At 40.7% G+C, this 21,287-nt stretch overlaps 1 protein-coding gene across 2 annotated transcripts in view; it reads left to right on the top strand.

Annotated features, from left to right (window-relative positions):
• The window catches only part of plce1 (phospholipase C, epsilon 1), a 92,791-nt gene that overhangs the window by 53,724 nt on the left and 17,780 nt on the right, over positions 1-21,287 (top strand). For both annotated transcript variants that reach the window (XM_083994727.1, XM_083994728.1), the window contains 24 exons: positions 2,254-2,408; positions 3,093-3,260; positions 8,650-8,795; positions 8,885-9,032; positions 9,163-9,273; positions 10,035-10,144; positions 10,361-10,477; positions 11,945-11,986; positions 12,379-12,507; positions 12,592-12,728; positions 13,175-13,281; positions 13,449-13,573; positions 13,719-13,863; positions 14,130-14,291; positions 15,033-15,147; positions 15,772-15,934; positions 16,037-16,159; positions 17,746-17,882; positions 17,977-18,215; positions 18,329-18,390; positions 18,646-18,811; positions 18,917-19,024; positions 19,481-19,597; positions 20,475-20,633. In XM_083994727.1, the coding sequence (XP_083850853.1) occupies positions 2,254-2,408; positions 3,093-3,260; positions 8,650-8,795; positions 8,885-9,032; positions 9,163-9,273; positions 10,035-10,144; positions 10,361-10,477; positions 11,945-11,986; positions 12,379-12,507; positions 12,592-12,728; positions 13,175-13,281; positions 13,449-13,573; positions 13,719-13,863; positions 14,130-14,291; positions 15,033-15,147; positions 15,772-15,934; positions 16,037-16,159; positions 17,746-17,882; positions 17,977-18,215; positions 18,329-18,390; positions 18,646-18,811; positions 18,917-19,024; positions 19,481-19,597; positions 20,475-20,633 (3,191 nt within the window). The remainder of the gene's footprint in view (positions 1-2,253; positions 2,409-3,092; positions 3,261-8,649; positions 8,796-8,884; positions 9,033-9,162; positions 9,274-10,034; positions 10,145-10,360; positions 10,478-11,944; positions 11,987-12,378; positions 12,508-12,591; positions 12,729-13,174; positions 13,282-13,448; positions 13,574-13,718; positions 13,864-14,129; positions 14,292-15,032; positions 15,148-15,771; positions 15,935-16,036; positions 16,160-17,745; positions 17,883-17,976; positions 18,216-18,328; positions 18,391-18,645; positions 18,812-18,916; positions 19,025-19,480; positions 19,598-20,474; positions 20,634-21,287) is intronic.

Here is a 21,287-nt window from a genome sequence, read left to right as displayed (position 1 = left end):
CATGTCTGCCGGTGTCTGTGCTCCGTACGCTGCTGTTCACTAACAGCTCATTTACTATTGGGCCGTCTCTGATACACGTTTTCATTTTGTCAGTAGTCAGATTGTTTTGATTCTCCTGTTTCATTTAATGCAAACATGACTGAGAAATATGTTCCAGGTCTGCACTGCATCACCACCTGTAACTCACAACCTGAAGCCTGTCTCTGTGTCAGACATTTAAAGAATTTAGTGGATTATTCTGTCACTCTAACTGTGATCGATAGCTCACACCTGTGTAAACTACAAAATTTCCACTTATTCTACTTATCGCTTCCTTCCTCTCTGTCTTTTCTCTGTCCTCTCCTCCCATCTCTCTTCAGCTCTCACTTTTGCGTCTCTGCTTCCCTGTCTTGTATTTTTTTCTGCTTGCTTGTATGAATCATTTTTCACTCGTCTTTTCTCTGATCAAACAACCTTTTCCTGCTGCGTCCTTTAACTCAGCTTTATTTTCTTTTGTTCTGCTTTCTTTTCTTTCTTCTTTTCCCCCCTCCTGTCTCCCCTGTCTATGCTCTCAACTGTTTCACACACACACACAGATGTGCACACACACACACAGAGTTCATTACAGAAGCTGTGAGACCGGATCCACAAATCAAACTGTGTAAATAAGCAAGTGTTGTCCCTGCAGAGCAGTCACTGCTGTTGCCATGGCTACCTGTGGCACATCTCAAGGATTATCAAGGACAACCTTTAAGTGTGTGTGTGTGGCCTGGCCCCGTATGTGTATATGCATACACAATTGTGTATGTGGGTCATTGTTGGTGATTTCTGCAAGTATGAAAATAGCCAATGGCCAGAGAGGACATCTCTAATTTATGGTGCTCAGTGTGTCTTTGTACATACTTATCTTACCTTAATGACACACACTTGATTCACTGACATCCTCTCGCTTCTGCCTGAGTCAACGTTGTGTAATGAATTGGGTCTGACCCCTTTAAACCCAACCTGGACGGCCTGTGCTTTACAGGCAGAGGGGTTTTTCGGGGGAAGGAATTGTATCCCAGTGACTAAAATAGGTTCTGTAAGTTACTGCAGTTGAATGTAGGTGAAACTTCTCAAAGACTCCCTCAAATGTTTCCTGGCAAAGTTCCTGCGCTGGAAAACTGCTGTTAGTTTATGTGGCATCGATCCCGACAATGTACTGTATGTCTACCTGGCAGCTCCCGCACCAGTGTAGAAACTGTCCATTAGTCCTTTGTTAGCAGAGATGAAGACAGGTTTGTGTGTGTGTGTGTGTAAACAGACAGACTAATGGACCCGACTGAAATCCAAACAGAGGAACTGGCAGGTGATCAATGCTGTTTACTTCCAGAGGGTGAAGTGTGCAGGTTTCCTTTGGCTGCTTTGGGGGGATAGAGAGAGTCCGGTATGCAGGGATCGGTCTATCAGAAGACTTGTGACATTCAGTCTAATCCTGAAAAAGTGATCCACATTTCATTGAGGCTTAAAGCTTTCATGGTGAAAGGGAAATATCAAAGTAGATAATGTCTCTTTAATCTCTTCTCTTTCTCATTCCTGCTTTCTCTTCTTTTCTGGCTGGTATGAAGAGCAGCAGTCTCTGTTTTCTTTGTCAACTTGCAAAGAGTTCACCTCGTTCTTAACCCCCCCCCCCCCCCCCCCCCCCCCCCCACACACACACACACCGTATTAAAGGGATAGTTCACCCAAAATTCAAATTTCACCCATTATCTACTCACCCTCGTGTCAACTAAGAGCTGTGAGAATTAAATAATATAATTTTAAGCTTGTTTGTAGCGGAAGCTCCCATTGTCTCAGTTCACTGCTCTTCCTGTGTCCGGCGGAACAATTTCTCATGTCAGGGCTTCAATACAAGAGGGACATTACAGACGAGCAGTATGGAGGTATTTGGATGTTTTTTGGTGTGTCTTTTTGGACGAAGAAAGTTGGTATCCATTGACAACCATTATATGGACAAATACTGCTGCGCGGACCCCCCCGTAACTCAGAGAAGGCACGGAGGACTCTGAAAATTCTCACAGCTCTTAGTCGACATGAGGGTGAGTAGATAATGAGTGAAATTTGAATTTTGGGTGAACTATCCCTTTAACCTATCCACGGATCGTCTCTCACTCTGTTTTCACATACCTGCCTTTCCCTCATTTTTCACCAAAATGATTGATGCTGATATTACATGTGGAAAAAGCCTCTGATTCCTCCTCTGGTCTCTCCTGTTTCTCTTACTTGTCCATCCAGAACGTCAGCTGGCCAACAGCATGACCAGCAGCAGCTCTCTTCCCCCCAGTGTCAGTGGGATCAGTAAGGAGCTGGCAGAGCTGCGGCACCTGGTGCAGTTCCCTGAGGAGATCGCCTGTATCCTCACCGAGCAAGAGCAGCAGCTCTACCAACGGGTAGGAGCAAAATCATATGTACTGTGTATTGTTTGACGGGAAACAACGGATAATGATTCTGAACTGACATCTTTGGTAGGGGTGGGTATTGCCAAGGACCTCACGATACGATACGCATCACGATACTTGAGTCACGATACGATATGATATTGCGATATCCAAATTTTGCGATATATTGCGATATTCGACATACAGTAGTTCGCTGAAAAATGTGAAAGGCATTATGCATCTTAAAATCCTAGTTGTATGTACATCAGATGATAGTGATAATTCATGGGACAAACTGAGTCAAAACAATGTAATTCAAATTATCCATGCCATTTTATTGTATAAAATAACTATACAAGCGCAAGTTACAACAACATATTTGCATGAACAACACACTGTCTGAGGTAGCAGTACCGTGACACCTCGCAGAGCAGAGGTGCGGAAGTTGTACTGGATTTATGTCTGAAACATGATTTATTATTTGAAAAAAAAATCGATATATCGAAATATCGATATTCAAATTTTAAATATCAATATCGTATCGTGATACAAAATATCGCAATATATTGCCGTATTGATATTTTTGCCCACCCCTAATGTTTGGTAACATGGAGGTTGATCCCAGTCTGTGTCCAGTCATTCACTTTTCAATGTAAAAAGAAATCCTCACCCCCATCACTGTGTGTCCATCTTCAGGTCTTTCCCTTGGACTACCTCTGTTTCCTCACTCGAGACCTGGGCAGTCCTGAGTGCCAAGCCAAACACCACCCGAACCTCAAGGCCTCGCTGTCGGCCCCCACCATGCCTACCCAGAGTGCTCAGAGAAGTAACGCTGTGGAGGACCTGGTGACACGGTTTAATGAGGTGAGGAATCATCTGATGTCAGTCTGTGTGTGTGTTTGGGATTATCCTGCTGATAGTCAGTTTATTTCTCTGAGGTCAAGGAATAATCTTTTAAAAGGAAAAACAAAAGCCAAAAAGCCCAGATGTCAAGTGAACAAATTAATCCTGAAATTGTTTGTTTGTTTTCTGATGAATCAGTGATTTAGTTAGTTTATATGATGTCACTTAAAAGTGCGATCTAAGACTGTGAAGGTGTGAGCTCATGTAGTGGGAAGCTAAGAATTTTGGGGCCAAAATTAACTTTTATTCTTCAATTAACCAACTAATTGTTCCCGCTCTAATTCATCTGTATTGTATCACTTTACACTTCTTTAGGTGTGATCTTTTGAAGTGAGTTGGCCTCTTTTAACTTTAAATCCTGCAGGGACTCATCACAGTAATGTTTCCCAGTCAGTTGACAGTACATCTCACAAGCTCAGTTTTTACTACATGTCTGAAGTCTGGATGAGATCACTTCAGAATCTCGGATAGTTTGATGGTGAGACTTGTGAATGCCTTGGCTTTTTACACTCTGCCTTATAAAGATGTAGAGTTATTAGTATTGAGAGGAGGGGGCACCTCTCAAGTGGGGAATATTATTTAAAAAACAATGTTTCTGCTGTTCAGGTAACTTTATACCCTGCCATTAATGACATCATCAAAGACAGTGGAAATGCTTGCACTCTGGTTTGACATGGATGTGAAAGGTTGAAAAGCATAGCGGAGCAGCAATCATGTTTTCCCTTATGCAACTATGTTGTATTTATGTGGAGGCATACCATCTTATCAGCCCATGACTGAAGCGCACACTGCACAATGTACGTTGGCTGAAGTTACTCTCCTGGGTCTTGTGTCTTTATGGTGAGTGACTTTGAGCATAAACAATCACAACACTGTACTGGTGAGAAAGAGAAAGTGAGGCAGCCTGAACGGGAATGATGATGTCATCTTTAAGTTGCATGCCTTTCACATCAGCTGGTTTTCATTTAAGTCAGTCAGAGGAGAGGCACATGAAAAATAGTTTCCCAAATGTGCATCATAACCATATATGGGCACAATGGATCAACAGTCAAATGACAACAGTGATTCCCAGTGTGGAGACACTGACATGATGTATTATGGGGTATCTTAGCTGACTGTGCACTATGCTTTGGATGAGTTTGCCTACAATTTTCCTCAGCGATGACGGACAGTGTTATATAAAATATTTACTTCATCTTTCAATGATTTGATTTGCATTTTCTAACTATTTCCCCCATAGACCTGTCACAACATTATGGGAATTTTTTCTACTTTTATTCTTTAAAATTTCCAGTAAACCATGAGTGGTACTGCTGAATGATGAGTGAATACAAACAACAAAAATGAATGTCACATTGGCTCCTCTTAACTCCAGAAATGTTTCAGTCCAGCTTCACTGATTCTCTGAAAGTAAACTGGAAATGTTGGTTGGTTGACCAAAAGAAGTCAACATGGGCTCTGAGAAGTTCTGATTCAGTGCTTTTGTTTTATGGAAATACAAATAATATACTATGAATGTTTTTTTTTTGTTTCTTCAAAAAGTTGTGGGTATAGTTGGATCATTTCTGATGGAAGTCATTCTGGTTTGCAGCTGCTCACTCTTTCCTTGATAGGTTCCTCTGTTTGTAATATAACTTTCTTGTTTTAATTTTCCTCACAATTAACATGCTGTAAATTGGGGAAAAAAGATTAAGATTTTGATCCAGCATGTTCAAGCCATGTATGGGAGTGAAAGATCCTGCTGTAAAAACAGATAGCACGGAAAGAGAGAATTTGGCGTGAAGGAGGGGTGAACAGTTGGGACCCCTTTGTGTCTGTCTGGAGTGTTTAGCTCTGACAGGACCAGTCTGTGCTCATGCGCTGAGTTTGTAATAGTTCTCCGACAACCTTGGTTATGTAATTCGTGTATCAAGGAGAAACTAACTGACCCTCATAGTTCAACTAATAACATGCGCACAGATGGAGACAGACAGACGGACAGACAGATGGACACAGACAAACATCAAATGGGGATCAGCTTGTACCCAGCTCTGGCTCTCACTTTCTGTGTGTGTGTGTGCGTGCATGGTTGGATTATTGTCAACTGATAACACCTATGCTTGTGTATATAAGGGAGGGAGTTGTTTAACAAAACTCTTTACACAGTTTTAGTCTGTCGTATTGTCCTCTTGTCTGTTCTCATCTCTGGTTCGCTCTCTTCTGCTATTACATGTACATGCTCTCTCTATATATAGTATATCTTCATATCCTGTCTATTATCTCGCATACACAACACTAAGCACACACCTCTGCGATCTGGAATATCAGAGGAGATGCCAACTCTCTGGATCGGCGACGGTTCAAATAGTCTCTTGCAGACGGTCAGAATGGTTTAAATGGCGATTGTAATACAACCCAGCTGCTGACATGGTTTCACATTATGTCATAATGCTCGAAGTGGCTGATAGCAGATTTTCACGCAAAGCATGCACATCCTGGCACGCACAGAGCAGGGGAGTAACGGATAAGATACTGTAGGGCAGTGGGTTTGTTCATCAGAAAGTCATACACAGAAGAAGACACACCAAAAAACATCCAAATACCTCCATACTGCTCGTCTGTAATGTCCCTCTTGTATTGAAACCCCGACATGAGAAATTGTTCCGCCGGTCAGTGCAAATCATGTGAGATTTGCACTGACACAGGAAGAGCAGTGAACTGAGACACTGGGAGCTTCCGCTACAAACAAGCTTAAAATATAGACTTATTTAATATTTTTCTGAACATTTTCTCATGTCGGGGCTTCAATACAAGAGGGACATTACAGACGAGCAGTATGGAGGTATTTGGATGTTTTTTGGTGTGTCTTTTTGGACGAAGAAAGTTGGTATCCATTGACAACCATTATATGGACAAATACTGCTGCACGGACCCCCCCGTAACTAAGGGAAGGCACGGAGGATTCTGAAAATTCTCACAGCTCTTAGTTGACATGAGGGTGAGTAGATAATGAGTGAAATTTGAATTTTGGGTGAACTATCCCTTTAAGAATTGTGAATTGGTCATAGATGATGATGTTCAAGGATCTTCTTTGCCCTTTTACATATTGACAGTGCTGATGGATACATAGAGTAAAGATGGAGATGTAGAAAGGTCCCTACAGTTGAACGGAGCAGGTTTGCATTTCCATTATATCACATGATTGTCACCAGCAGATGTGGACAGAGCACTGGACATGCTCAGAAATGTAAACGTCTGCATTTCCACAACAAATGGCTTGAACTCCATCTCTGGATGTTGAAGCTCATGTGATATACATAATAGAAAGCTCCAGAGCAGCTACTAAATGGATCCTGGTTGTTTTCTCAACTGCTGCTTGGAACATCAAAAAGAATATTTTGAAACTGTCACTCCACTCAACTGCATAATCTATTTGACAGGATTTAGAGGATAAGTGTTGCAACTTTAACTTAAGTTTTAGCTTTTGATGTTTGTCAGGTTGAGTAAATATAGACACGACATGAGGGAGAACAGTTGAAAGGAGACAGTTTTAAGTGCATGAAATGGATTACATTTTGAGTAACCTTCCCAGCACCGAGCCCTCTGATTGCTTGTGCTTCTATCACGCAGGAATGCATAAACTGGCATGGTTTCACTCGTATTGGGTAGAGACTTAACAAACCATAACACTATTAACATGAGTGAGTTTGAAATTATGACAACTAACCTTTTTAAAGTCTGACAAATGAAATTCAGCTTTTTTATCGAAGACTGTAGATTATATGTTTATAGAGCAGGGTCTGTGTATGTGCAAGCTCATATCTGAGATGTCTGTATATACTGTGTGTTCAATTGTATATGTAAGTGCCTGAGGTAAGATATGTGAGTATCCATGGTCTCATACGTAATGTATGTGAAAAGGTTGGCATTTTTTACAAGGTCAGAGGGTTCGGTTGCATGTGTTATGTAGGATTTCTGTACTTGCTTGTGTCATAACCTTCTCAAAGGTCAGAGTTTGAAATGGGAAAAAATATCACATTTTTAGCAGTGTTTTGTCAAAGGTGAAGTGGACGCAAGATACTTTGTTGTGTGTGAGTGTGTGTGTGTGTGTGTGTGTGTGTGTGTGTGTGTGTGTGTGTGTGTGTGTGTGTGTGTGTGTGTGTGTGTGTCTTTATTTAGTCCCTGTGAAGTCAGACCATGGTGGGCTTTACAGATCCTTACATAACCCAGTAATAGATCTCTGGGCCAGGGGGATGTTTTTACCGCCTGCAAAGGGGGTGGGGTGGTTTAGTGTGTGTGTGTGTGTGTTTGCGCATGTGTGAATGAATTTTATGAAGCTAAAATGCATAGAGGCACATGGTATGGAGAAAGAAACTGTACGATTGAAATCTGATCTTTTCCTGTATTATGTGTGTTTGCATGTGCGTCTCCATCACAAAGAATGTGAGAGGAAGCTGACTGTGATAAATATCTGGTTTGTATCTTTTGCGTGTGCTTGAGGGCAGTCTGAGCAGAGACAGACTGCAGCTCATAGATATCTGATCTCATTCTTTCTTTTGTGTGACATGTGTGTGTGTGTGTCAGTGTGTGGCCAGCTGGCGTGCTCCTGTACATACACTATACCACTTTAGACACAGGTTGCCATTCCAGAATTTAAAAGCGTTGAGGCGAGCGCACAGAAGACCACACACATACACACAACGGAGAGTTTCAGCTGACTCTTTTGGCCGTGGACCTTTTCTCCTGTTCACTGGGTTTTAAAGGGGTATTTCAACATTTTGGCAAATTCGCCCTATGCCATAAACCCTGTAGTCTTAGGGGTAGGTTCATTACCTTTAATTGTCGGTGCAAGCTGTTTTTAGATCAGCGGGGCAGAGATGTGAGCTCTGCATGGCACGCAGTATTTCTGCCTTTCCCTCATCAAACTCATCAAATACACAATCCAACAACTCCAAAACTCTCTCATGGACTAGTTGTGACCTGCACATTCACCACGCTATGAAATAATAATGTAACTTTTTGAGACAGAGTTGTTTTCGAGGCAAATACGTAACCGGAACTACATTCCAGACACGACTCAAAAAGCGCAAGTAGTTTCGAGTATGTGCTTCATGTGTCATAGTATTATATAATACATTATGGCCACTGTTCATGCAGCTACGTACAAAATGTTGCACCAGAATATTTTATCACTGCGCTTTTTAATAAATGAATAGTCCTGGAAGAAAGGGCTTTCTTCAGACATTTATGTTTGTGAGGAATGGCTTTGTTTTGAAAAGGCCTATATGAATAAATCACAAATCTTACTGTTTGTTAATCAGTTTTAATGTGATAATCACTATTAGTAACATGTCAAATTCTGTCTCAATAGGTGAGCTCGTGGGTGACATGGCTTGTCCTGACAGCTGGGACCTTGGATGAGAAGAGAGAGGTTTTCTCCTACCTGGTCCACGTGGCTAAATGCTGTTGGAACATGGGAAACTACAACGGTGTCATGGAGTTCCTGGCAGGACTCAGGTCTCAAGCAGCGCACACACACTGACACACTCAAAATGTGCCGGGGCTCATGAATACGCAACTGACTGCAACATTTTTTCGTGTTCCAGGTCTCGTAAGGTGCTGAAGATGTGGCAGTTTATGTACCAGTCGGACATTGACACCATGAGAAGCTTGAAGGACGCCATGGCTCAGCACGAGTCTTCTTCAGAGTACAAGAAGGTTGTGACCAGGGCTCTAAATATCCCAGGATGCAAGGTGAGTCACTCCTGTTCAGTTTGGATTTATTTGACTATAACATTTCTCATATGGCATCCTCCTCTGAACTTTACAGTTGAGTAAAAGCCATAACAGACTGTCTTTCCTTTGTCCTGTCCCTGCACCCCAGGTTGTCCCATTCTGTGGGGTTTTTCTGAAGGAGCTGAGCGACGCACTAGATGGGACGGCCAGCATCATTAGCCTTAAACCACCTCCAGACAACACAGAAGACTCAATAGAGGTACAGCAAACACCTTCAAGCATACACAAATGTACATGTCTCATATAAAATCACAGATACTGAAATTTTGGGATCTAGTAGAATTCAGAACCACACAAATTCTGTATAAAGCACATCATAAATTACTACCTGGCCATATACAAAAAAACTTTAGTGATTTAGTGAGAAGGGGGATACCATCTAAGAGGGAGATGGAATTTTAAACAACCAATTGTTCACACTACTCTGAAAATCTGATCTGATCACTCTGATCTGTCTGTGGGGTGAAGCTGTGGAACAAGTTAACTGATGAGATCAAAAAAAGTACAAATCTGGTGCAATTTAAAAAATAAGTTAAAAATGTTCATTTTGGAAAGATACAGTCTTGAAGGTGGGGAATGATTTAAATGTAGGTAGGAATGATTTGACAAATGTTAAATGTCTATTTTTTGCTTGGTATTTGCTGAGTATGTACATGTAGGTGTGTGTGTATACTGTATGTGTGTAGATCACATGTATGCTTGTTTGTTTATGTAAAGGTACTGTATATACACATATTTACATGTATGGTGTAAAGGTTAGGGCATCTATAAGCTTGTAGCTTCAGCCCTGACCCTTTCGATCAGCCATGCAGCCCTGCTTTTAGAGGGATGTGTAACAGTTTTTTTGTTGTTCTATTTATTTTTTTATTTTTATTTTTTTTGCTGATCGAAAAAAAACTCAAACTCAAACTCAAATATAACTGATCTGAGCAATAAGAAGACATGTCCTCTTCTCTCTAGTTTGTGTCTGACTACAGCGGCCAGCACAACTTTATGTTGCGGTCTGGTCCAAATGGCCTACACGTCCCAGAAAAAGAAGCTACTGTCAGCAACATCCTCCAGATAATAAGGTACACTGCATCTGTGTAAAAATGTCTGCCTGGCTCGTAAAGTCTGCTTTTACTTTCTGACTAATGACAGTCTCCTCTGATCTTCTCTTCGTGACTTTATGATCTGTCAGCTTCACTCCTCAGTATTCCTGCTTTACTCTACTTTTGGCTTTGATATCACATTTCCAAATGTTCTTGCGCTTGACTCCTCTCTGACTTCTCTCTCTGTCTCCTCAGATCATGTAATCGTAGTTTGGAGTCAGAGGATACCGATGAGGCGTCCACCAGTCCCTCTTCTACTGGCCCGTCTCCCACATCAAGGAACAACTCTTTCAGGGACCGCTGCCGAAATCAGTCAGTACCTTTGTTTTTCCCTCCACCTTTTTTTAAATGTACATTATGTTTACCCCAGTGACAGACTCCTTTCAGTGTCCAGTTCATCAAGCTCTAAACAGCGACTGTAGAGCTCCTGACAATGTTGGTGTTGTGTTTAAGGATACATTACACCGGTGACTGTCACAGGGTCTTGAACATCACATAATTTATAATGGATAATCTCTGTGTTTCTGGGGGATTTTGTGCAATATTAGCACAGTATCAAATGGCACCTAGCATGTGACCCGGTCCATCAGCACACTGGAACACAGTCTATCAGTTGATTGCATAGTTGTTTTTCATTGTTTGACTTTCTTTCTTCATTCTGGCTTTGTCTATTCTTTAAAGAATGTTTTAAACATGTTGTTTTTTTAAGTGTGATATGTATAACAGACTCATAAATCTGTCTCAGTTTTTTATCAATACAGTATAAATGATATAAACTATTTTTTTAAATTTATGAGTGAATCACTCCTACAGTATAAACCAGACTGGATATAATCTATTCTTTAGCACTATGACCTTCCTTCTAAAGTTCTGTGTCCAAAATTGAGTTCTTTATTGTCCTGTTTGTTCACAGGCAGTGACTTGCAGACAAAGTAAAATAAAATTATCTTTTATTTACCAAATTCTTATGAAAACTATCAACACTGCTATGTGGTAAAAGTAAGGCCAATGCCAATTTCAGTAAACCTTCCACAGCAGTCTCTCTCATAATAACTCAGACAATTGCTATATAATGATTTACAAAAGACTGAACATTAAAAGCATTTTGCATTCACAGCTCAGTTTCTGAGGCCAGATGGACTGGATTCTCACCAAACTTCCACTGTACAGCGTCTTATTCTGGGTCACCTTCTATACACAAAGTGAAACTTTGTGTTTTCATAAACACCTGCACAAGATAATGGGCTTGTGGAGGAACTTATTTACAGATTGTTATGGTGATGAGGTGATGTTCACATAAACCCCTGTGTCACAGAGAAAAGAGATAACAGGTCAGTTTCCTGTTGGGCAGGAAGGAGCAGAGCTCTGGCACTTTTCAGAGCAGTGGTGACAGGTAGTTCGCTGGAATTAGGACACCAACGTGAAATGTTGTTAGAAAACTGATTTAATTTCAAGCTCAGGCTGTGGTATTTGTACTGAGGAAATCTGGATTGTCTTCTCTTTGTTTCAAGACAGTTGTCTGTGACTCTGAGTTATTATTTCATGTTGGAGGTCAGGATAACACTGCTTCATTTTGGCGAGGGAGAAACTTTTCATCCGTTTGTACGCGGATGCAGATAAATATCATCTTTCTTACTCAAAGAGGTTTAGGTGTTCTTTTCCTGTGTTTCTCATTTTCCCTCCGGCATGGCCTCTTTGCTATTTTTTCCTTTTCACTTATGAGGGCATGTGTCTTCATTTTTTTCACCATTGCTTGTCTCACTCTTCTCCATCCTGTAGTTCCCACTCATTTAGGACACCGCCAGAATCAAACCGTGTCTTGTAAGTGATTGCAAGGGTTTAAGGAGTTTGAGATATGTTGTCTAACCTCATGAAGATAGAAGTTTGGGTAGAATTTAGTTTAGTAGTCAAGGAATGTGCAATGACAAATGCATGATGCTTTTTTGGCTTGTTCATCCGATGCATTACAGGACAGAGTTGTTTGTCGTCCTGTAGATGTAGCTCATTTTCTTATTTTTGAATCAACCTCAGTGTATTTTCTTGCAAATGCTTCATCACACTTGCTGCAATAGTTGAAATCCAACATAGAAACTGATGCATCTGCATAAACTAAGACTGTGATGTTCAGACAATGTTCCTTTTTATTATTATTATTTCTTTTTTTCACAACCTCACATTGCATCTCTTCTCTTGGAACTTGTATCCATTTGCAGATTCATGGTCGGGGACTTGTCGGATTCAGACGGTGACTTGTCGTCTGAGCCGGTGGTGAAGGAGGTGGAGTTCCAGGGCACTGAGGAGACACACAGAGCTTTCAGCCACGGCACCGAACTCATTCCCTGGTAAGAAACACACAAACACAGTCATACTCACCCAAAAAACTCTGCCAACAGTCACTCCACTCTCTTTGTATTCTCTCTTTCTAGGTACGTGTTGTCACTCCAACCTGATGTTCACCAGTTCCTGCTGCAGGGGGCTACAGTCATCCACTACGACCAGGACAGCCACCTCACAGCTCGCTGTCTGCTGCGGCTACAGCCTGACAACACAACACTTACCTGGGGTAAATGATCACAGAGCCAACACAACCATCTTGATATCATTTAGAGACATGCTTATCTGCTTTGCTGTATTTTTTTTTTTTACATCACTTGTAATTAAATTTTCTACTGAGCTATGTAATCGGTTTGTGTCTCTCTGAGAGATATTTTAAACACGATGAGTATGTTTATATCTCAGATAGACAAGCACTGCTTCCCCTCTCATCATTACTCTTTAAACAAATGGAAAACAGGCATCCGTGATATATACTGTATATATTTATATATGTATTAAAAAAACTATTTCCTGTGTCTTTATTGTGTTTTACACGTGTTGTAAATGTGTTTATCCAGACAAGGTCAGCCCCATGTCTTTTTTAACACATACAAATTAAACTGGTTGTAAATGTGGGCATTTGTGCCTTTTACTACATTTCAAACATATCATAAATGTGTTGATTTATGGCAGGTAAGCCTCAGAGCGGAGGAGCTTCCTCTCCAGAGCAACCACTGGGCTTAGGACAGACTGTAGTGGCAGGACTGGCAGAAGGCCTGTTGGACCTGGGAGTAGTGAAGGTTTGTTGATTTGTTTCAGTATCTAAACTGTAACAATGTTAAGTCTTTGAAACTGGTGCAGGGATTTGAAATGGAATATACGAGACAGAAGAATGTGAATTTGAGGAAAAACAGTGACAGTCATGGTTTGGACTGTATTCTTACTCATGTTTTTTATCTGAATGCAGGCAGTGTTTCTGGGTCACCAGGGAGTGGACGTCCACGCTGTGTGTCTGCAGAACAAGCTGAGTCAAATGACAGTTGAGGAGAATGGCCTCACACTCCTCTATGGTCTCAGCACCACAGACAACAGGTCAGGGCCTTGTCACCACTCATGTCTTACTTTGAAATCCAGTTTTTTAGCACTGCTGCAGTACTGCAGTGGTACTGTATTTGGTAAGAAGACGAGAAGCTGCCTTCAGGTTCAGTAAGTGTTTTAACTGGTCCCTTGACTGCAGGCTCCTGCACTTTGTGGCTCCCAATCACACGGCACGGATGCTTCACAAGGGCCTGTCAGAGCTGGTGAATGCAACCAGGAAGTTGAAGAAGTTTCCTGACCAAAGGCTGCAGTGGCTGAGGAGGCAGTATGTCAGTCTCTATCAGGTAGATAGATTCTCAACTGACTGATGTTTCCTTTGCAATACTTTCCATCACAGTGTCTGTTTGAAAAGTTTTTCAGCATTGTTGTTTTTTAAGTAAAATGTGCCATGAGTTTTTTCTCTTCTCTGTTGCTTTTCAAATCAAAATATTTTACATCTTCCTAAAACTTTAGTAGTTTCCCTCTTTGCCGTTTTGTGCATAATCATTCAGTTTGTGAGTTGAATCTCAAATTCCTTAAATCCTCCTGAACTGTGCCTTTACTCTGTTAGGAGGATGGCAGGTACGAAGGCCCCACACTGGCTCAGGCCATTGAGCTGTTTGGTGGACGCAGATGGAACATCACAGGTGGAGCAGAGAAACCTGGTGCCCAGAAAAACAGTCCTCTGAGCATCAACGATAAGGCCAAGAAGAAGAAAAAAGTCCTCGTCAGGGTCAGTACATAGAGTTCTACATTTATAGTGGATTAAAGTCAATTGTTAGGTTTAAAGGGATAGTAGCATTTTTTTAAAAGTGGGGTTGTATGATCTACAAATACACAGTTCCATTGTTCGCTATAATATAATTTTGTTCAGCCCTTCAAAGTGCAGGAAAAAGGCAGTTTTTATTTGGACCTAACCAACTCACGTATCCCTCCGCCCATGGTTAGCGCCCGCTGATCAGCAGTTGGTTAGGTCCAAATAAAAACTGCGTTTTTCCTGCACTTTGAGGGGCTGGAAAAAATTATATTATAGCGAACAATGGAACTGTGTATTTTCTTTCAGGTAAAACCTCTTTTAGGCCGCGAAAATAGGCCGTTTTTTTGGGTCTGTTCACAACACTGTATGTTATAAATCTCTGGGCAGGGCTATGGGCTGGCGTTGCTAATGGGAGGAGTGCAGAGAGTCTTCTACTGCAATTAAAGTACTTAGGGGCTATTTGTAGATCATACAACCCCACTTTGAAAAAAAAATGCTACTATCCCTTTAATTGTTCAAGTCACAATACATTCAGTATAACTGTGATGTACAAATGTAAATAAATCACAAAGAGACATACGAGTTAGTCTCTCTCGGTACTGTTAAGTTCTTTCTTATTGAAACTACAAACTCATAGAGATTTGACTTCTTATTGTTGAGTACAGAATAGATGGTTGGTTTTTAAGTGGCTTGAAGTGGTTTATAAATTCACCACAGGGAGACAGCGGGGATGCCACAGATGATGAGATGGTCTCTAGGAAAACCCGGAGCTGTAAGGAGGGACTGTATCGAAATGGACCAGAGTCAGACAGCATCGACCAAGAAGATCCAGGTGACATTTTTAGGAAGCATTTAAAGGAATACTTCACTCAAAATTGAAATTTCACTCATTATCTACTCACCCTCATGTCGACTAAGGGCTGGGAGAAGTTTCAGAGTCCTCCGTGGCTTCTCTGAGTTACAGGGGGTCTCCGTGCAGCACTGCATGTCCATATAACGGTTGCCAATGGATACCAACTGTCTTCGTAACAAAAAGACACACCAAAAAACAAGAGATTTGGACGAACCAGGAAGAGAAGCTTCCGCTACAAACAAGCTTGAAATATAGACTTATTTAATTTTTTTCGGAACAATTCCGCATTTCGGGGCTTCAATACAAGACGGACATTACATACGAGCAGCATGGAGGTATTTGGATGTTTTTTGGTGTGTCTTTTTGTTACAAAGACAGTTGGTATCCATTTGCAACCGTTATATGGACATGCACTGCTACGCCGAGACCCCCTGTAACTCAGAGAAGCCACGGAGGACTCTGAAACTTCTCCCAGCCCTTAGTCCACATGAGGGTGAGTAGATAATGAGTGCAATTTGAATTTTGGGTGAACTATTCTTTTAAGTATGCTGTAGTACTGTGCCTGTATGATCATTATTTACATAATTGTCTTTGTCTCCATAGAGGACAGCTTCCCTGGACCATTCTCCCTCTCATCCAGCAGGAGCCCTGGATTACTAGCTTCTTCCTCCTCCTCCTCTTCTTCCTCCAGCATGGCAGGGTCTAACCAGTCCCGCCCTCAATCCTCTCCAATCCTTTCAGGAACTACTGCCAAGTCACAGCCAGGGTATGTACTATGAATGCAGGCCAGAGGTGTGAATCTTTGACCGCAGAGACATCCTTTTTCTTGTCAGGTTAAGAAATGTTTCCTCCTCTCTGTCGGTTGCAGGGCCTGGAGCAGCAGGTCGTGGCACGGTCGAGGGAAAGGTTGTTTCAAAGGCTTCCAGAACCTCATGATCTCTGACAGCACCATGAGCTTCATTGAGTTTGTTGAGCTCTTCAAGTCATTCAGGTGAATAATAAAACCGATATCCTGGTACAGTAGATCCCAGAGAGTAAGATGCTGTTCACAAAATACGGATTCACATGTCAACATGGCAGATTGAATTCAAAGTATTTAAAGTTTGATAAGTATGTTCAGTAGTCAAGTTGAGGGGGGATGAGGGGGGATGGCATCCCCCCTGAAATAAAAACGATCAAAATCATCCCCCCTGAAAAAATGCCATCCCCCCTCTCCATCCCTCCCCTTTTTACATTAAATGTTGGACATATAACTTGTAATTATAGGCTGTCAAATCAATTTTAACGGCGTCAATTTCTTTTTATCTATTGATAGTTGATTTCATTAAAAAACATTTGCACAAATCAAGCCTATCCACTTTTCCATGTTGATAAAAGTATTAAAATGATACTTCAAGGGACATTTAGGCTATAATAGATAAAAATGTGCGATTAATTTGCGATTAATTAATTAATATTCGCGAGTTAAGTATGACATTCATGAGATTAATCGGGATTAAATATTTTAATAGATTGACAGCCCTAATTATTTCATCATTAGAGAGTTGAATAAAAGAAATAATAAAATCTAAAAAAAATTCAAATAAACTTGGCTTGATTTGATTTGAGAGGATTAAGAAGTCTTATTTTCAGTGTTTTGTTTTGATATCGAATTTACATGAATCCCCCCCCCCCCTTTTTTTTAAGGTGAAAAAAATAGACCATCCCCCCTGAATTTTTTTTACAACTCGACTACTGAGTATGTTTCTGTTTTATCTAGCACAAACTAAAACCCAGATCAAACACATTTTTCAGGTTATGTGTAACCATCCAGTGTTCTGTTATCACCTGACGCGTTGATATATGTATATCGTCAATAGTCTGTTCATCATTTCTGCAATGTCACTCCCTTTTGTTATGTAATTATTGTGTTTTTATCAATAGCAGCTAAAGACAGTGAGATCAAACAAATTCAGCAAATGCTTTTCACGGTTATCATGCTGCAGATATTTTCCAAAGAATCTTCTCTGTATAATATTTAGCTTCTATAATATTTTCCCCTGTCAAATCAAAGGAAACAATGTTTTTCCTTGATAAGAACTGGATTATTCTCATACCAATCCTCCTCCATGTCTTAGTCCTAGTGTATCCTCTCATCTGTTGCCCAGCAGTTTCCTTCGAAATGCCTCACTTGTGCAGCCTTGCAGAGAATATGGAACTACTTCCCCCCTGATTTAGATTTAGTTTCTAAAGATGGCAACTGAAGCACATTAAGCCACCAGCTGAGGTTTATCCAACCTACCTGAAGGGGTTTTTATGAATCTAACTCACAAATCTCAAACTCTTTAAACGTACAGAACTGTATATGTTTGTCTGTTAACAGGGAAAATAGGACTTAAAAAGATTTATGTTGAATGCCTGTTTATAGGTTAAAATGTACAGGTCCTAAAAACAAAGAGGCATTTCAAAGATTGTGTGATGCATAGATCAAAGAGAGCATTAGATAATACTTCTGCATACAGTATCTGTATTGCAGGAGCTGAATTGAAATAGAATGTAAACGGCAATGGCTAAAAATCTGAATCATCTCCTCCACAGTATCCGAAGCAGGAAGGACCTGAAGGAGCTGTTTGACACCTTTGCTGTTCCCTGCAGTCGATCCAGTCCAGAGTCAGCTCCTCTCTACACCAACCTCAGAATAGATGATAAAGACACAGGGCAACAACCAGACCTTGGTACAATACACAGTCATTTGTTTTTATATATTGTTAGCAGGAAAGAGAATGAACAAAAGTATTAATATTTTTCTTCTGTTTCTCACCTCTCCAGATTTATTAACCCGCAATGGTTCTGATCTTGGCCTGTTCATCCGGACGAGGCAGCAGATGTCAGACAACCAGAAGCAGATCTCAGACGCCATTGCGGCAGCCAGCATCGTGACCAATGGCACAGGAGTGGAGAACGCATCACTGGGTGTCTTGGGATTGGCCATCCCCCAGCTCAATGACTTTTTAGTCAACTGTCAGAGAGAGCACATGGGCTACGATGAGATTCTCAGTATTATACAGGTACAATGTGGACCCTGCATACAGTAGATGAACGTAAAGGTGACAGTAAAAACATTTTATTAATGCATTGATCCCCCCCCCCCCCCCCCCCCCCCCTCGCTTTTCTTTTGCAGAAATTTGAACCTTCAGCAAGCATGAGACAAATGGGCTGGATGTCATTTGAAGGTTTTGCAAGGTAAAGTTTTTTTGTGTGTCTGTGTTTTTAAATTCATTGCATATTCATTTCAGCAACAAAATTATATTGAATTCAAATTGCAATTTGAAATTGAAAAAACTACATAACACTGTATTTCAAAACAGTTGCAAGTTTAATTTTTTTTTTCAAAGGAACAGAATTTTTAGTTTTAATGAGCTCCTTTAGGCATTTTTCTGAGGTTTTCGAGGTGGCTTGCAAATTGCGATAACTGCAATATCCTACTGTCTATTCCAGATACTTGATGGACAAGGAGAACTTTGCATCTCGTAATGAGGAATCCCAAATTAACCCAGAGGAGCTGCACTACCCTCTGTCCTATTACTACATTGAGTCCTCTCATAACACATATCTGACTGGACACCAGCTCAAGGGAGAGTCCTCTGTTGAGCTTTACAGCCAGGTCAGTGAGAAAATGACTTGCTGTGTATTTACCCAGTGATTGAAAATGTTTTTTTTTAAATAAAAATGCTTTTTTTTATTGAATGTCAATGTGTTGATTACTTAGGTGCTACTGCAAGGCTGTAGGAGCGTGGAGTTGGACTGTTGGGATGGAGATGATGGCATGCCAGTTATTTACCATGGGCACACACTCACCACTAAGATACCCTTCAAGGTTAGGAATGTATATTTATTCATGAATTCAACATAACAGAAAGGAAAGTCCATTCATTTAGAAAAGTAAAACAAAAAGCATCTAGCACTGGTTCTCCCTGCTTTCTGCTCTCATGCTTCATTGGATGGACATGTTAACAACAACCATATCTTCAAAAGCAGTTGCACTGCTGTGTGATGTATTCAGTCTGACAGAGGTTGTTAGGGCAACTCTGTTGTGTCAGTAAAACAAACAAACGTGAAACTTTTCAGACACGTATCAACTGGCATCAGTTCACCAGTTTGTTGCCTTTGCGATATTTTTTCCATGTAATCAAACCGAGGACATTGTTGTGTTCAAGTTGAAGCTGTAGCTCATACTAAACTTCATTAGTATTGGTTTCAGCTGAGATTTATTGTTACATATTTGACTTGAAGTGATTTTTCTGAGAATTAAATCTTTCCTGTCATCCTCCAGGATGTGGTGGAAGCAATTAACCGGGCTGCATTTGTCAATTCTGACATGCCCGTCATCCTGTCCATAGAGAACCACTGCTCCCTTCCACAGCAACGCAAGATGGCGGAGATCTTCAAGGTAGGTTTTCTCTGTGTGCTTCATTTGTTTCTGTCTATGGTATTGAACTTCATGATCAGTGAGTGGTAGCTGAGACACTGACAATCTTTTGTCATTTTATTATGTAAAGAATTTGAGCATTTTAACCAAACTGAAAGTCAACACAAGATGTTTCCATCTGTTTAACTGATAGAGAAGCATTACTAGCAGGTAGAGAAAAAATGCATTGGTAAAAGTTTTATCATGGATAGAGTTCTCTATCCAGCATTCTTTATCCATTTTCAGTAAGACCCTGCTTTTTACAAAGAGAATTAGATAATGGTAATGCTACACCTATTTTCTAGCCCAGACTTACTATTCCCATAACAACCAGGTGGGATTATTTTCCTCTGTGGCACTTTTAACTGCGCTACTCGAGCCAGAGTAGAACTACCCTCATTTGTTTTCCTTGACCAGATTTTCTCAGCTGCTCTGGGCATTCAGTCTGGCAGACGTCCAGACAGCCGGCTTGCTTTTTTAATCTTCAGGCTACAACTGTCCCTTTCCTCTTTTTTTCAAAAAAGTTGTATACACAAGGCCACACATATCTGGGCACGACAGATACATCACAGAATAACATCATGCTTTCATCTAAGAAACCTTCCCAGCATTTCATCCTCCCCAGAGACGGACTTCTGAGTGGCTTGATAAAGAGAAGTCTTTCATGTTCAGACAGCTCACCACGAGCTTGTTTATTTGTGATGTAGTTTTGTGTTGATAAAACCACTTTCATTTTTGAGTTGTTGAGGGTTCTTATAAAGCCTCTGAGTTACCCTCTCCTCCTCTCACTTGACATTTCCATCTGATCTATACCTTTACATTATTTATTGTCTATCATGTTTCAAATTGTACCCACTAGACGGTGTTTGGGGATCGCCTTGTGACACGCTTCCTCTTTGAAAGCGACTTCAGTGATGACCCTCACTTGCCGTCGCCGCTGCAGCTGCAGGGGAGAATCCTCCTCAAGAATAAGAAGCTGAAAGCCCACCAGGCACCGGTGGACATACTTAAACAGAAGGTCAAGAAGAGAGAAATCCATCCTGTCCACAGATATACACACCTACATACAATGTATAAGGACATGTGCATAATTCATAGCTGATGTCATTTATATCCTTTAATTGCACTTTTTGGTAGCATTAGTTCATTGAATATTTAGAATTGTTAAGTGCTGCCCGTCACACATCAATAATTCCTGCTGATGTTCTCAAATGTGCATCTCATTACACAATTTCCACTTAAAGCATCGTATACTTCAGTCAATACACACCTAGTTTGTTATCAGATAAAAGCTTGTATACTTATAGGCAGGGTTTAAAATTAGCACCCACCACTCGCCAAATGCCGGTAAAAATATGTTTTGGCGAGTAAAATTATAAGGCCACTCGCCATTGGCCGGCAGCTGGAATATGCCAACTTCACTATATAATTGTCATCATAAATGCCAAACTGTGAGCCGATCTATATTAGAAAAAAGAAACAAAAAAAACCTGTGTTCACACCACTTATTCACTCTAAGTTTATGCACTTTTAAACGGAAGTTTCAAAACTCACATCACTATATCTTCCTCCGAAAGCCTATTTTATTATTTATTTTTTATTTATGCAATGTCTGTTGTCATTCCATCAGCTAATCTTAAGCCTAAACCTATTTTGTAATATATATGTATTG

The sequence above is a fragment of the Trachurus trachurus genome, assembly GCF_905171665.1.
Source record: "Trachurus trachurus genome assembly, chromosome: 19".
Taxonomy (NCBI): Eukaryota; Metazoa; Chordata; class Actinopteri; order Carangiformes; family Carangidae; genus Trachurus; species Trachurus trachurus.
This window is presented reverse-complemented; position numbering and strand designations above follow the sequence as displayed.